The following is a 16,924-nucleotide window of genomic DNA, read 5'->3' as shown; positions in this document are numbered from 1 at the left end:
ATTTTGAGTGAGTTACTCAATATGAGGGTTGTTTGATTTTTCCTTCATTCAAGTCCATTAATATGAGAGTTACAAACACAAGATGGTTCGCCAGGCCCTCCAATTGAAGTACTGCTTTGGGGGGATTCCGATCAAGTAGTGCTGGAAGACAGTTGTCTAATGCAAACCGTGAGCACCGTAGCGGGGGCGAAATCTGTCTTAAGTATAGAGTTTCACACACAAACACTCGCCTTGATCACCAATTTATTTCCATCAATTTCCAGGTTTTGAATTCCGATTTTATTGCACTCATATTATTGGTTTTATCACAAATAGTAAGCATATTTTTCCAACACAAATTCCCCCTCAGCCAAAGAGTTAGTGATTGCTAACTGTTTGAGAGTCCAGCAGATTAGAACCTAGGACCTTTTGTTAGGTGTTTCTAGTTTATGCTACTGAAGTGGTGTTATGAGTCTGTTCCTCTAGTTTACTTTATGGATTTCCGAATTACCCAATAAAAAAAAGAAAAAGAATCTTTCGAGTTCATACAGTTTCTACTTTTCACATATAAAGGGTGATAAACCAGATACAGTCCTAGGGATAGAAACAAGAGGATCAAGCGATTCAGACAACTCAAAATTTGTATCTTCATTAGAAGCTTATTGATGAATAAAGTAGACGGCTACCAAATTTCAAGTAATTGCCAATTTAGCTCGAAAATAAGCTAAAGGAACAGAAGATCATACCTTGAGAAAGGTTAAGTGAGCTCAAAAGAAGAGTAAAAGAAAGCATGGAGAGGGCTACGGGCTACCAATTTCCTCATTATCCTTCCCCTAAATTTGTTGCCTAGCTTTCAGTCTCCTATGAAGGTAATGGTATACTTTTATATAGGCCATAGAGTCTATGTATAGGGTGCTTACATAATGATAGATAGCAATCTATACACATGCGCAGAAAATAATTTCACATTCCTTTCAAAAAAATAATAATTTCACATTGGATATTGATGAATGCAGTGACTCTTCTCAGACAACCACACGTGGGTAGGATGTAAGAGCATCCAGTTAAAAGTCTTTTTGAGCTCATGAACATCAACGACTAAGCTTATATAGAATGCACACAGAAAATATAGTTCAAATCAAATTATACCGGTTACTATTACCAATAGAGAAACCACCATCGCTCTGGTATGTAGAAGTAGTCAACTCTCAGAATTATTATCAGACTGGAGTTCTGCTCGCGTTTGCTGCATGAGTATTTTTTCAACAGCATCCACAAAGCTTGAAATATTTTTTCGGATTTGTGCATCCAGTGAGTTTGCCACTTCCTGGTAATGATAGGAAAATGGGAAAACAGGAAAAACAAACATCTAACACACCACTAATGAGAAATAAAGTCGTCAACGCCTTTGAGGTTATATATTCTAGATTGAATGAAACAACTGATACAACAAGAAATGAACTACTGTTCAGATTAATGATGAAATACTGACAAAGAAAAACATGAATAACATTTTTTTTGTTTTTTTGATCAGCCATGAATAACATTCAACTGGTATATGTTTTTTTTTTTTTTCCCTTTTTTTGTCCGGTAAGAACATTCAACTGATATATGTTGCTGAACTTTATATGAGGAGCAAATCTACAAACACACCTTTAAAACACAACTCTGGACACAACCGTGTCTAGAACCGTATGATGCACATGGATTCACATACATCTAATGGTTCCAGACACAATTGTGTCCGGACTTGTGTTTCAAAGGTGCATGTATCCATCGAGTAATTGTTATGAGAATAAGGTGTACTTCTGTTCAGCAATTTAAGGATGATCCAAAATAAGGGGTGGAAACTACAAGAACACTTTTATCCATTCAAAGAAACTAAATGGATGATACTACCCACTTCAACTTTGCAGAGAAAACTCAATGAAATTTCCTTTGAATACTGACTTGAGCTCTTGAGTGATATCAGCTTGAGAGCGTTATTTGATACTGGCCAACCTTGAGACATCTTAATGAAAGCATCAACTCCTCCCACCATATGAGCAACTATTATCTAATCACTGTCTATATACTCAAAGGAGTGCCTGCACAACTATCACGTGCTCATGAGTCATGAATGATATTCTCGAAAATCAATGATATTATTCTACGGTATAGAACAGGCAATTATATCAGCTATTCCAAGTGAACTTGCTTGAAATTCGAACTTTCGTGGGCTTTAAAACATCAAAATTCTGGTATGAGAAAAACAACACCAGAAAAAACTCAATCACGCATATCGAGTTCTGCAAATTTTGTGTCAATTCTACTTGTCATCATTTTAACCAACAAACCTAGTGGTCCGTTCCTAAGGTACAAATGAGGTTGAAAATGCTCCCAAGGATGTGATCAAGTTGTGCTCATTTCCTCGAACCTTCACTTGCATCCCATGCAAATTCATTACTGCTTCTCTTTTTTGTCATGAGGAGCATTCAAGGAAGGAGCGTGGGTTTTATAGCTGCTCAATAAATTTTGATAATTTTCCTACTACCACGGTATCTAATAAGTGAAATCAAACTACCTGTAGAAATGTTTCAGAATCCATCCAAGCACATACAGTTCTCTTTGTTGTTTAAACCCTTGCTCGTGAACTTTGAAAAACAACAAATAAATGCCGAGTCGAGAACTCTCCTTACCGAAGCATTAGCAAACAATTAACAAAACTGTAAATAAATTATGTTACTATGTTCAATCAATTCTCGGTAAACTGCTTTATCCCATCATCATGCTAACAATAGCAATAAACTAGTACTATTACTACTAGTTAATTAACAAGGGAGTAAAAATATGCTCCATGCACCAAAATCCATCACGGCAGATGATATGCGAAGACCAAAGCACGGGAATAGATCTCGCTCTCTTTTCTGTTACTTCACGGAATTAATATATAGCACATAAATAGAAGTCTTCCGCAAGTTACAACACATATTTACTGGTTCACCGTTCATGCTAATCAATTTCAATCATATCTTTAATCGACCCATGCATATATGACAGAATGTTTGAGATAATTTTATTCCAAGATGTATAGATTCAGAAAACCTAATGCTCTGATACCAACTGTAAATCTATATCTGTATTGAAACTATTATGCGAAAAACAGATATAACAAGAATCTTGAATTCAACACATCTCAAGAACAATAAATAACATATCTTTGTTGGCCATCGAGATTAGAAGGAACAAACCCCTTAATTAGAAATATCTTAATTCTTAGCTCACCTTCTTCTTCTCTCTGTCTCTACTTTTCTAGAATAACCCAGTACTGTAATTGATGGAAAAACTGTCAGAATAAGGGATAGGTATTCTACCTTTTATAGAGGAGAGAAGAGGGCTTTAAAGATAATTATTAAAAGACACCTAATCCATCAAGGTCTTTTTTATTATCAAGATTTTTCCTTCGTCTAAAATTCTAATTAGTTATCGTAATGAACCATATCACTTCATTGGCTTATCTGATAGTGGAGTCTCACATGCACAAAACATGGAGGCTAGTGGGCCACACTAATAGGAAAAAACTAACAATTTATGTTGTAATTCACTGGGATTGATTTCTTGTCAATCCTTGGGCAGGAATAGCATATGATTGTCGTGGGGTAGGGTGCCAAACTAGTTGGAATATTACGCACATGTTGTGATGCTATATTTTCTTGCCCTAAATCTTGATGTACTCCATCATTGTGATCAATAAAATTCCTTTTTTCGCCATTCAAAAAAAAGAGAATTTTGCGTAATTCTCCACGACCACGCGTAATTCTATGCGGCCAAGAGTAATTTTTTGCCGCCAAGAGTAATTCTACCCGGCCAAGAATAATTTTTCGCCGCCAAGAGTAATTCTATGCGATCAAGAGCAATTCTTTGCAGCCACGTGTAATTCTTTGCGGCTAAGAGTAATTCTTCATTTACCATATACGTAAGTGAAGTAAAAACCAGGATGTATTGTCACTGCACTCTTCCAACAGCAAAGAAAGATGAATTGAAACTTTTCTACAAAAGCAAAATATGCACCAACCACCTATTTTCTACAAAATATTCAAACTTTTCAGCACTAACAAAATACCACTAGCATCATTGATAATTAACACAAAAATCGATCAATACGTGCTCCTACGCGTAGGATTATCTTCAAACTGGAAAAAAGGGTTTCAATAAAGGGAACGACATAACTATTCAAACCATATGCATTTGATTCAAGCGGCAATAGATTACGAAGCACGTCCCACGTCTCTTTCTTCAGGTTATAGGAAAAAGGTCTACCAGGAATAACTAACAAGAGTACAAAACCTCTTTCACTCTCTCCCTTCAGTTCACACAACACACTTTAAATCCATGGGTGTAGTAGTTTCTCCTTCTTTCCATCTCAGGGAATGCAGCTATTAAAGGCCTAAGATTGACCCGACACTTGACAACCCAACCCGCTGTAATCCCTTTCTAGCTCAAGGATTCTTAATCCGCTAGGGCATTACGAACGAGACTGAATAAGTATAAATCTGCAACCACATTCTCCAAAGTACAAAATTTTGTATCGAGAAAGAATTTTAGGCGATTGAGGGTTTGGCATTGCTATTACCTCCTCGATATCAACGTCAAATCTCATCAGAAAATCGTCATCAGTTAACCAATGGATAGCTCCATTCCAAAAGACACTATGACCGCTATATTCTTGGTCTGGGAAACCTTTTTTTCTCAAACCTAATGTTAGAATTTCACTCCTTAATAACAGATTTCAGAGCTTTTGGTACTCAACTTTCTCTATCTCATCCAATCTCCTTCCTTTATTTTCATGTCCTTCTTAGCTCGTATGATGTTTACTAATGAACAAACCATCTATTAAGCTGAAGAATAAAACAAGTAGAGCTAAATAATGAATAGTAGAATTCTAAGCACAACTATAATCATAGATAAAGTGACAATGATATCTGCTCAATAAGAGCTAACGAAAGAGTTGAGTGCACCATCATTCACAGTCGGACAATTATACTCACTCCGTTCCCAAATGAGAGTCCCTCTTTGGAATTCCAACTTTTTTAGGGAACATGTAATCGTTACACCTACTTTCCACCATTACCCCTATATTCTACCTATTTTGCACCATTTGTATTCAAATAAGGACACTTTTGGAATTTTATCAAATTGCCACTTCTATTTTTGGTAAGGCACAATCATTTTGGAACATCCCAAAATGGAATAAGGGACTCTCAATTTGGAACGGTGGGAGTATTTGAGTTAAGAGTGACATGGCCTGATAAAAGGCTCAGCTCTGAAGAAGTAAAATTATAGTAACCACCTCACGCATATATGCAGGGTCGGCCCAGGGGTAAGTCCAGCAAGCCCTCGGGCTTGGGCAACCAAAATAAAAAAGTATTTAAGTTTAGTACAAACCAATTGCTTGGTTGAGCGGCCACTGCTTGCTGCAAGGGTCTAGGCCCAGGCACTCCATCCAAGCTTTTTTTTTTTTTTCTCTATTTTCTACCTCTTTTTGTTTTCCGACCGCAGACCCCCGCAATATTCGGAAAATAATAATACTAAATTACTTTGTTGAAATTTTTTTATTTAACTGAATACTTAGCACAAGAATAGATAATGTAGACAATGAGATATCATTATGATACCAAAAGATCAATGTTCAAGAAAAACCCTACTGCTACAAAATATTCAACTTTTCAACACCAAGAAATAGCATAATTGAAAGGAGGAAGCTATGGTACACAGGGTATACCATATGTTTAAATTATGACAATTTGTGATTTTCATTATGCCGATTTTTGGTTTTGTAATGCATATTTATGATTCTAGTTACGACTTGTACATTAAAATTTACCTGTTGAACAAGTTATCAGCAGGTTACCCATAATTAAAAAATATTGTTGTTATGTAACCATAATTATTCGTACCGAAATCCATAATACTTGTACCCTAACCAAATATATGCGTACAATATCAAAAATTAAATAATATTATCCACAAATGTTATAACAACATCATAAATTGGCATTATCTTACCACAATGAATCGTACCAAATTTTTTTTTACTCGTGTAATATTCCATAACAAAATCAAAATATGTCGTACCAGAATCAACAATTGTTATAATCAAGCCAAAAATATTTATAAAATGCCACAAATTTTATAAAATAACCACAATTATTATGACAACACCTAAAATTGTCATTTTTTTAACACAAGGTGTCATATCAAAAGAAAACATATTTAAATACCACAAATTATATAACAAACCATAATTATTATGACAATACCATAAATTGACGTTTTCTTACCACAATGTGTCGTACCAAAGGAAATTAATTAAAATATTCCGTAATAACACATGTCTAAAATACCAGAAATTCAGTAATATAACCAAATTTGTTATGACAACACCATAAATTGACGTTTTCATACCCACAACACGTCGTTTAAAAAAATTCAATCAGAATATTCAATTAACGATAGTTATAATCAACAAAATATCATACCACAAATTCAGTAATATAACCAAATTTGTTATAACAACACCATAAATTGGCGTTTTCATACCCACAACGTGTCATATAAAAAAAATTCAATTGAATGCTCAGTTAACGATAGTTATTATTAGCAAAATACCATACTGTAAATTCAATAATATAATCAAATTTATTATGACAACACCATAAATTGGCGTTTTCATACCCACAACATGTCGTATAAAAAAAATTCAATCGGAATATTCAGTAAACGATAGTTATAATTGGCAAAATACAATACCACTAATTATTTTCAATTCCCACCACATTATTTTTTTAAATTTTTAAATTTTCACCATATTATCTTAATTTTCGATTCCCTCCATACTATTTTTTCAAATTCTTATTTGTCCCTACACAATACCTCAATAATTTAAACTAAAAATGAAGTTCTCGCACAAAATTTTCATCCAAGAAATTCACCAAAAAGTAAGTACTGTACCCAAATTTTTGAATACAACCACAATTTCCTCTCAAAATATTGTCTAAATCAAATTCTTTCTCTACAAAATTTAATTCAAAAAATAAAAATTCCTTTGTGGAAAAATGAGAGGTCACTAAAACAATAATTATCATACTGTCTCAAATGCATACACTTTCGACACTAAAATGGAGTACAAAAAAATAAGTGTGAATATTAAAAAATAGAGTGTGAAAATTACTCCCCTTTTTGTAATTGGTAAAATTAATTATATTAATACCCAATCTTATTAATATTCAGGGCAGTGCACTTAACAATTGGCACTATATATTTGACACATGGATCGGTGTCAAACCTTCACCCTATGTATACCAATCAAAATTTAATGGTGGTCCTTGGAACTAGGTCGTGGAAGTAAAATCTAAATAATTTTATAAATTTATTGTCATTGTACTTTCTTTCAAAAAAAATTATTGTAGTCGACATATTGATTTACACCAATGACATAGGCTTAATATGATCTACAAGTGTAGGCCCAGCACTAGGACAGAGGCATTTGAGGTCTCTATCTTCTCAAATTTTTAGCCTGAAAATAAAGCCCCTACATACAAGAAAATATTATATAATTAATTAATAGCCTTTAGAATTACAAATGCTTAATTGTGTACCATAGTGCTAAAGTTTGGAGTTTGGACATTTATCTAAAAGATCTGGGGTTCATGTCTTACACCCTTCGTTCCTATTTTTTTTTAAAAGAATGTTGTTATTTTTTAGGATAAATTACATAGTTAGTCCTTAAAGTCTCATACTTCAACAAATCTCGTCGTTCAATTTCAATATAACACTAAAATATAATAATGCACCATCTGAGCCCTACGTAATGTGTTTTTTTTTTTTTTTAATTTTATCAAAATCGTCTATCTTTTACATAATATTAATTAGGTCATTCGTACCAAGAATGAAGTTGATGGCTTATAGCTAGACACTTAATTGGATGGAAAATATCATTCTATTATTCAATTTGCGTGCCGATGATAGAGCTTTCTAAACCTGATTGAGACAAAAATTTATGTAGGTGACTTAATCAATAAACATAAAAAAATCAAAGGATTTGATCGTCATTATTGTGTCACAGTCGCATGACTACGTTACATTCAACTACAACAGAGGACTAGGTTTCATACCAAATACTATAAATTGACTGTACAGTCTAAATGTCGTTAGTGAGTGTATTTTTAAAATGATCGATCAGGGCTGTTAGGATGTTAAGTTATACAATATTTAATTTGTGATATTTTAGACATGTATCTTGCTCGGGTATAATAATTATTGATTGTGCTACGATATATTTTGGTCTTGTATCTAGTATCTTTTGATCGATTTCTTTTGGTACGACACATTGTGGTAAGAAAGTGTTAATTTTTTTCTTGTCCTTATACACCACCACAGAATGGTGTTTCTGAACGCAAACATCGGCACATCACTGAGACTGCCATTGCCTTGCTTCATCACTCCCATGTTCCTCTTAAATACTGGTTCGATCCTCTCAGTTTTCCATTCACCAGTTAAATTTTGCCTGCATTGTCGCAAAATGTTGTTATTAGAGTTCTAAGAACAACAAAAGATTTGTACATGCACGCGATAAATCTAATTAAAGAGATGGTAGAAACACGATAAAAAATTTGAACGTTAAATTAGAAGGGGAAAAATCTCTGTTTGACTATAGCAATAATCGATAGATGTAGATACGAAAAGAAATTCAAAATTAAGACTTACATTTTGGGAGAGGTGTGAAAACGAACTTATTAGTAGGAGATAAGACTTACATTTTAGGGAAATTAACAATCCCAAACAAAATCCTCTGTTGGCCAATAATCAAGTAATATAGATTATGCTAATCTGTTTTGAAAACCAACTTAACGATTTAATCTTATATCCAATCAGGTAAAGCCACTTGGTGCTCTTACAGCTTCCGTCACAAGTACACCCTTTTACTACTTAATATGAAGTATAGATTCGCAAAGTTTATATTGCTTGAAAAAAAGTAACTATTGTTTATGAAAGAGTAATACACATGCATCCATAGAGCCAATGCCAGTTAGGAAAGCACAGTAGAAAAATGTAGAACCAAAAACCCAAACACTAAAGGGACAACAAGAATACTTAGGCATTTGGAAATTGAAATCAAGTAGTTGTCCTAATGTGATCATGAGGAATGGGTTCTGCAAGTGTGACTTGTGTTTTGATAGAGCCACAGAAACTTGTTGCATAGTGGGTCGGCACTGCGGGTTGGGGTGCAAGCATGCAAGTGCTATCTTTACAGCAAGAACCACTACTTCCTCCTCCTGATTCCTTGGTAGTGGGAGCCGTTTGTCCAATACATCCTTCAACAGAATACCATAAGAAGATGGTGGTGACGAATCCAAAGATGATGAAGAAAGAGAAGACATGAGATCCCCTGGATGCCTCCCCATTACAACTTCCAGTGTTAAAACTCTAAAGCTGTAGATGTCTAACTTTTCATTCACCTCCGTTCTGCCCAAAGAAAGGAAGGGTACAACAAACAGGGAAAAAAAATACAGAAAAATTGTAGAGGCGGCTTAAGAATTAGCATATTCAACATAAAAACACGACACTATATTGGTAGCTAAGATGACTTGTGCAAGTACCTGGAGCAGCATATCCCAAGGTGCCTACAAAGGAAGTCCAATTTGATGAGTGCAGGTTTAGAAGTCTCGCAGTTCCGAAATCAGATAGATAAGCAACATCTTCTAAGTTTAAAAGAACATTCTTGCTCAATATATCACGATGAATGACCCGGGGTGAACATCCATGGTGTGAACAGTAACCCAAAAGCCTTATGATATGCCGATGTCGTATCTCTGTCAATGCATGAATCTCACTCATAAAACTTACCAGATTAGCCAACTCGGCATCTTGGGAAGGAGGGTACTTTTTTACAACGACAACTTGACCACTTGGCAGCTCAGCTCTATAAACAGTGCCATATCCACCTGCTGCAATGCAATGCTTGTCATTGAAATCCTCCATCGCTTGGATTATGTTTTCATACACCAATTTTCCATCGAAGCTCCAAATCTCAAACAAATCTTTATTACTTGCTCTGTTTGGCTCAATTTCGTTGTCTCTCATTTTGTTGCGGTGGATCAGGAAAGTCATAGCAACAATAAGAAATAAAACACCCAACAAAGGAACTACAACTTGAAGCACAATTTTTTTATGATTTCTCCCTTTATCTCCATTGTTCTGCTTTAGTGAGCATGGCATCAAACTAGTTTTATTGCCACATAGTCTATCATTGTTTCAATATGCTTGAAATGAAGCATCTTCAAATGCTTTTGTGTTGGGCAGAGGACCCTCCAAGTGATTGTAAGATATGTCAACCGACGTTAAACTTGACATCCCGTTGAAAGAGGAAGGGATTGAACCAGACAAGAAGTTGTGGGAGAGATTTAGTATCTCTAACCTTTTCAAGCTTCCAATCCCTGATGGTATCTCACCTGTCAATAAATTATTTCCAACATCGAGATTTTCAAGATACTGCAATTTTCCTAATTCAAAAGGAATACCCTCCCTGAGAAGATTTCTGCTCAATTTCAAGTTCAAAAGATTCACACAGTCACCCAACTTCTTTTGAATAGGTCCAGTAAGATTGTTTCCAGACAAGTCTAGATGCTGAAGACTAGACAGTCTTCCAATTTCTGGTGGAATATCGCGTGAAAGTTTGTTATTGCTAAGAGTAAGATTGAACAAAAAAACCAACTTTCCCAAATTCTTTGGTACTGCACCAACTAGATGATTTGAAGAGAGGTCGAGCAACCGTAACTGAGTTGCTCTTCCAATGGCAGGTGGAATGTTTCCGGAAAGGTCATTGTTGGAGATCTTTAGGCTAGTCAGATTGGGAAACTGATCCCATTTGTGCCAAAGATCGCCATAGAAATTATTGTGACTGAGATCTAGATAATCAAGGTTTGGGAATGCCTCAAAAACTTCTGATAAATGCCCCGTCAATTGGTTTTGATCAAACATAGCACGACGTAACTCACTGCAATTTCTCAAGCTATTCGGGATACGACCAGTTAAATAGTTATTTGTTACGGCAAGTCGTATGAGGGATCCATGAACGAACATATACGGCGATAGATGACCGGTGAGCTTGTTGGAGCTTATAGTAAGAGTCTGTAGATATCTAAGATTGTCTAGTTCTTGAGGGATAGATCCAGGGAGAGAGTCCTTGAAAAGGTACAATGCTGTGAGGTTTGTCAAGTTCCCTATTGAAGCGGGGATTGATCCCGTGAGATTATTCATTGACAATTCAAGATCAATGAGAGATCTTAGCAATCCTACTTCTTGAGGGATAGATCCAGAGAGAGAGTTCTCGTGAAGGTACAACATTGTCAGGTTTGTCAAGTTCCCTCACTACAAGAAAAATTACATTGGGTGACGAATGAATATCGTCACAAATTGTTTGTTTTTCGTCACAAATAATATAGGTGACGAAAAAAAATTTGTCGACTAAAGGTTGTCGAGGATTCCTACCTGGTGACGAAATCTATTTTTCGTCACCTATAGTGTCTTTTGATGACAAAATACTTCGTCATCAAAAAGTGAATAATTGGTGACGAAATTTTTTTTCTCGCTTATTGTGCTTTTTGATGACGAAATTTTTTGTCATAAATTATTCCTTTTGGCAACGAAAAAATTCGTCACTGATGAGTCTCATCGGTGACGAAAATTTTCGTTGCAAAAGACGTTTTCATATGGGAAAAAAATCCTTCTTTCTTGCTCCTGCTAGGTTTCGAACCCGAGTATCTTGAGTTTTTCGCGCAAGCTCTAACCAACTGCACCACACACACTTTTCAATAAATATTTGAAATATCTAATATATAACATATATGTTTAACATTAAAATATATTTTGAATGCAATTTTGAACCTTTAAACATTAAAATTAGTAATTTTGATAAACATGAAAGTTGTAGGCAATTGAGTTATTGTTCAAACATAATTTGAATTATCTCAATCGGAGTTTTTAGTAAAGAGTTATGTCCGAAATACATTTAGTGACAAAGCGCAATTCATAAATTTCGTCACGAAAGGTACCCATTTGATGACGAAATATATTTTTCGTCCCTGAAAGCGTTAAAATGGTGCCGAAATTATTTTTCGTCACCAAAGTTAAGCATTTGGTGACGAAAAAAATATTTCGTTACTAAATTGGTCTCATTTAGCGACGAAATATATTTTTTGTCACCAAATAATTATCTTTGGCGACAAAAAATAATTTCGTCACCTTTTTTAAGCTTTTGGTGACGAAAAATGTATTTTGTCGCCAAATGGGTACTTTTTGTGACGAAAATATTTTTTTCGTCGCTAAACAGGTATAATTGGTGACAAAATTATTTCGTCACGGAAGATGTCAAAACGGTGACGAATTTATTTTTTCGTCGCCAAATATACTCATTTAGTGACAAAATTAAATTTCGTCGCCACTTTTTCATCACCAATTTTGATTTTTCTTGTAGTGCCTATTGAAGTGGGGATTGATCCCTTGAGGTTATTCGTGTACAATGTAAGGGCAATGAGAGATCTTAGCAATCCTACTTCTTGAGGGATAGATCCATTGAGAGAGTTCTCGTTAAGGATCAATGTTGTGAGGTTTGTCAAGTTCCCTATTAAAGTGGGGATTGATTCCGTGAGATTGTTCCTTGACAATACAAGGTCAGTGAGAGATCTTATCAATCCTACTTCTTGAGCGATAGATCCAGAGAGAGAGTTCTCGTGAAGGTACAACGTTGTCAGGTTCGTCAAATTCCCTATTGAAGCGGGGATTAATCCCTTGAGGTTATTCGTGTACAATGTAAGGGCAATGAGAGATCTTAGCAATCCTACTTCTTGAGGGATAGATTCATTGAGAGAGTTCTCGTTAAGGATCAATGTTGTAAGGTTTGTCAAGTTCCCTATTAAAGCGGGGATTGATCCCGTGAGATTGTTCCTTGACAATACAAGGTCAGTGAGAGATCTTAGCGAGCCTACTTCTTGAGGGATAGATCCAGAGAGAGAGTTCTCGTAAAGGATCAATCTTGTGAGGTTTCTCAAGTTCCCTATTGAAGCGGGGATTGATCCCGTGAGGTTATTCGTGTACAATGCAAGGGCAGTGAGAGATCTTAGCATCCCAATATTTTTCGGAATTGTTCCCGAAAGATGATTGATGGATGCATTAAGAGATGCGAGTCTAGAAAGGCTGCCAATCTGGGAGGGAATGGTCCCATATATTAAGTTGTTGGACAGATCAAGTTTCACTAGATGTGGTAACGAAGAGAAGTTAAGACCGGAAAGCGTACCTCTCAAACCAATACTGTCAAGGGTTAAATTGGTTACTTTACTGGCATCGTTGCAACCAATTCCGACCCAAGTGCAATGACTAGTTTCATTCCACGATGAAAGGAGAGATTGGCTTTGATTGTCAAGGCTAGCTTTCCACTTCAAGAGAGCGACTACTTCGCTTTGTCTTGCAACTGTATTAGTTGCGGGAGAAGCACGAGCAACGGCGGAATCAGATGAAGAGACAAATGGAATTAGGATGATAACAAAGACAAAGATGATTATGGAGTGAACTGCTTGGAAATTGGGTGCTCTTTTAGGTTGGGATGCCATGGTTGGTTTCTTGCGACAATTACTTAAGCTAGGAGTGGTAGTTGTTGTACTAATTAATATCTACGACTTATGTACGCTTCCATTTTGTGGGAAAATGTGGCTCCATAGCAACCCCCGTACGTAACGACCGAAATTTCTTCTTCATGACTCATTAGTCAAGTCGTCTAGCTCTCTTTTTTCCTTTTCTTTTCTTCTAATTAATTTCCTGCTCATCCATTCACCCCACACAAAAATCACAAGTCAAGTTCGCCGGTCCCATAAACACGTTAGATAAAGTTTCAAAAATCATGCAAGATACTATATATGCCAATAAACATGGAATCAACTTACCATGCGTGGAGGGGTAGATTAGACGTTGGGCGCCCGGGTCACTTTTGTTTTTCCTAACTCAAGGAAGTACTGATAGTCTTAATATCTACAACACATGTTTTCGATTTGTGGAAATTCTGCAGTTGTCTGGGCCAGAAGGAGGATGTGACTGATGAGAATAATTAGTAGAAGTGGTCGAAATTGATTGATATCAAGGGGCATGTGCAGCCAATTAACGTACGTGGAATATTATATCAAGTTACTACACGGCATTTGAGAAGAACTGGGAGCTTTCAGCCAATTATGATCACCATAAATGTTCTAAGCCCCCGTAGACTTGACTATATGTGGTATCTATTTTGGTCACCCCTCCTCTTCCCTTGGAGGCCTCTGGGAGGCAAGAAGAGAGGCCCAAGATTATTCAAATGCTTTTAACGGCTATTAGGTAGCCTGTTGCAATTCACAACAACGTGTAGCGCAACCCATAATCTATAAAAAAATTAAGGTATTATTAACTTTTGTCGATACAAACCAATAATCTATAAAATAAAAATTAATTTTTTAATTTTAATTTCTTTAATTTGTCGATACGAACCAATAATCTATATTAACTTTTTAAATTTCTTTTGTCGATATGAACCAATAATCTATAAAAAAACAAATTGAGGAAATATTAACTTTTGCAAAAAAATCATGCAGATAAAAAAAGGTGATGTTATATTATTAAGATAAAACGAAAGTGATCCTGCGACATTGCTCCCTCCATCCCATATTGCTTGCCCATTTTAGGAACCGTCCATTTTGCACGCAAAAATAACATATTTATGAGTTTTTTTTTTTAAAAAAATTTCTTGTCAATGAGATCTTTAAATTGCTGCAAAAATTTTGAAAGAAAATTCGTGCTAATACATTACTTTTTCTGAAGTACACGGTTTCAAAAAATGTGAGCAATTTGGGACAAATGGATTATTAGCTTTTACATGTCTGACTTGCTTCTCAAATATTTAACTTTCTCCTTGTATTGGAAACAACGCCACCTCATTGAGGGCAAATGGTCTAGCCAAAACCCAAAGCATCTGTCCAATAAATTTTCCCCATCTATATATCTCTCTTCACTCATTAGTCTAAAAAATCTTACTCAAACCCAAACCAAACCATGTTTTGGGGATTTTAGAACTATAATTATTTTATGTCCCCACCACTGTTCGGTAATTTCCCGCGGTTGCTTCAGATCAATCATGGACAAAAATGCCCTTTTGAGATGCCCCAAATTGCACGCAAATTGGACTTAATTGTGTCATGTTATATATATGTAATTGGCTGTCTATTATATGGACTTTTATTGCATGGAAAATGAAAGGTCTTCAAGTCTTCCGCTGTTACTGTGAAAGAAGAGTGATCATCTCCAAAAAGTGTAACGGTTTAAGGTGTTATGCATTCCAGTGTAAGCTGGATCAGCACTAGAGTGAGGAGCTGGCTCCCCACCTAGCTGGACAGTCTGATCTTATTTTTTGATGCTTATCAATACAGTTAAATTTCTTCCCCGGCCTGTTGTTTTCTTCAAACTTTGGGCCCTTTTGCCATTCCATGACACTCTCCACTAGCTAATTAATTGTCATGAGATGACTTGAATTAGTCTTTTAAAGGCTACCCTCTCCTGTACGTACCAATCGAAAACGACATAGACAATTCGATTGGCAAAGAAACAAAAAAGATTATTCTTGTTGAATTTACAACTAATTAAGATCAACAACAATAACTGTTATAGTTGTTTCGATCTCAAGTGCATTAAAAATTTAGGCAATGCAGATTTTGGATAATTAACTTTTTTTTTAACAAATTCTCATACTGTACCAAATTCCCACAAATAAACTCTCTCTGTTCGACATCTCCTTTTGTTTTTTGGGGAACCATATAATATCATTGGAATGCTGTTAACCCATTCTTGAAAATAGACTTGAATAATATCATAAAGCAGATCAAGGCTTTAACCACAGCTTTTAAACAAGTCAACATTTTTATTCTTTTAAATTGATTGATAAAGGAAACAAAACTCACACAGAATGATACGTTGCTGAAAATTTTCATGGCATGGAGCAGTAATATTTATAGGAACACGATTCATCACATATGCAAATCGCGAGCTTGAGATAAATATAATGCGTACAATGAAATTTCCATCACACATTAGGTCTTCCAAACTTTCTAATCTGTTCTCAATAACAACTTATCATGCATGGACGGGTAGACTTGACGTTGGGCTTTGCCCGGGTCACTTTGTTTTCTCCCCACTCAAGGAAGTACTGTAGTTGTCTGGACCATCAGAAGATGACTGATGAGAATAATTTGCAGAACTCGCCAAAATTTATCGATATCTACAGGCATGTGCAGCCAATTAAGATGGAATATATCATCAAATTACTACACGGCCATTGGGAAGAACTGGGAGCTTTCTGTCAATTATCACCATCAATTTTCTGGGCGCCAATGGATTTGACTACGGTGGCTATTTTTTTTTATTTTTTATAACCAGATGTCTGGGATATCTTGCTCGCACCTCGACTAATTCTGAGGCCCTGAAGGTAACGACCAGGCATAACCCCCAATGGCCCAAGGACTATGGTGGCTATTGGTTGCCTTCTCTTCCCTTGGAGGACTCTGGGAGGCAAGAAGAGATGGCAAAAATTATTCAAATGGTTTTAACAGCTATTATTACTAATAAAGCTACATCTAGATAGTAAATTTTCTCTCCAATTATTACTCTTATTTCTCTATCTATTTCTCCATTCCTATTATCTCAAAAACCTCCCTCAAACCGAATCAGGTTCTACTCGTTTACAAACTAGCCGAATTCGAACTCGAGTTTTAGACTCGTTTGGTACGTAAACGAGTCGAGTTCGAACGTCACAAATCCCGGATCGGCTCGAACATTAAATTTTCATCGTATGGAGGAGTGAGTATTTATAGGAACATGGTTAAATATCCATCAC

At 35.7% G+C, this 16,924-nt stretch overlaps 2 protein-coding genes across 2 annotated transcripts; both read right to left on the bottom strand.

The window, feature by feature from the left end:
• Positions 1-2,153: 2,153 nt before the first annotated feature.
• On the bottom strand, positions 2,154-10,128 carry LOC131317093 (MDIS1-interacting receptor like kinase 2-like). The gene is made up of 5 exons (XM_058346671.1): positions 9,578-10,128; positions 9,112-9,483; positions 8,388-8,524; positions 4,592-4,713; positions 2,154-2,216 (listed from the first exon to the last, which is right to left on the bottom strand). Exons 1-5 carry the CDS (start codon positions 10,126-10,128, stop codon positions 2,154-2,156), a joined length of 1,245 nt encoding a protein of 414 aa, XP_058202654.1.
• LOC131318159 (probable leucine-rich repeat receptor-like protein kinase At1g35710) lies at positions 10,125-13,666 on the bottom strand. The gene is made up of 2 exons (XM_058347963.1): positions 12,497-13,666; positions 10,125-11,384 (listed from the first exon to the last, which is right to left on the bottom strand). The coding sequence occupies exons 1-2, from the start codon at positions 13,623-13,625 to the stop codon at positions 10,273-10,275; spliced, it is 2,241 nt and encodes a 746-aa protein (XP_058203946.1). The 5' UTR covers positions 13,626-13,666; the 3' UTR covers positions 10,125-10,272.
• Positions 13,667-16,924: the final 3,258 nt, after the last annotated feature.

The sequence above is a fragment of the Rhododendron vialii genome, chromosome 2a (genome assembly GCF_030253575.1).
Source record: "Rhododendron vialii isolate Sample 1 chromosome 2a, ASM3025357v1".
In the NCBI taxonomy this organism is placed as follows: domain Eukaryota; kingdom Viridiplantae; phylum Streptophyta; class Magnoliopsida; order Ericales; family Ericaceae; genus Rhododendron; species Rhododendron vialii.
This window is presented reverse-complemented; position numbering and strand designations above follow the sequence as displayed.

What these genes read in the sequence shown, in the direction of transcription:
- LOC131318159 (XM_058347963.1), bottom strand. Translation starts at nt 13,625, where the DNA reads ATGGCATCCCAACCTAAAAGAGCACCCAATTTCCAAGCAGTTCACTCC. An exon ending in ATCAATCCCCACTTCAATAG is followed by an intron (nt 11,385 to 12,496) that starts GCACTACAAGAA and finishes TCTTGTAGTGAG; the next exon opens with GGAACTTGACAAACCTGACA.
- LOC131317093 (XM_058346671.1), bottom strand. Translation starts at nt 10,128, where the DNA reads ATGACTTTCCTGATCCACCGCAACAAAATGAGAGACAACGAAATTGAG. An exon ending in AGCTACCAATATAGTGTCGT is followed by an intron (nt 9,484 to 9,577) that starts GTTTTTATGTTG and finishes TTCTTTGGGCAG; the next exon opens with AACGGAGGTGAATGAAAAGT. An exon ending in TTCAATTTCCAAATGCCTAA is followed by an intron (nt 8,525 to 9,111) that starts GTATTCTTGTTG and finishes GCGACAATGCAG; the next exon opens with GCAAAATTTAACTGGTGAAT.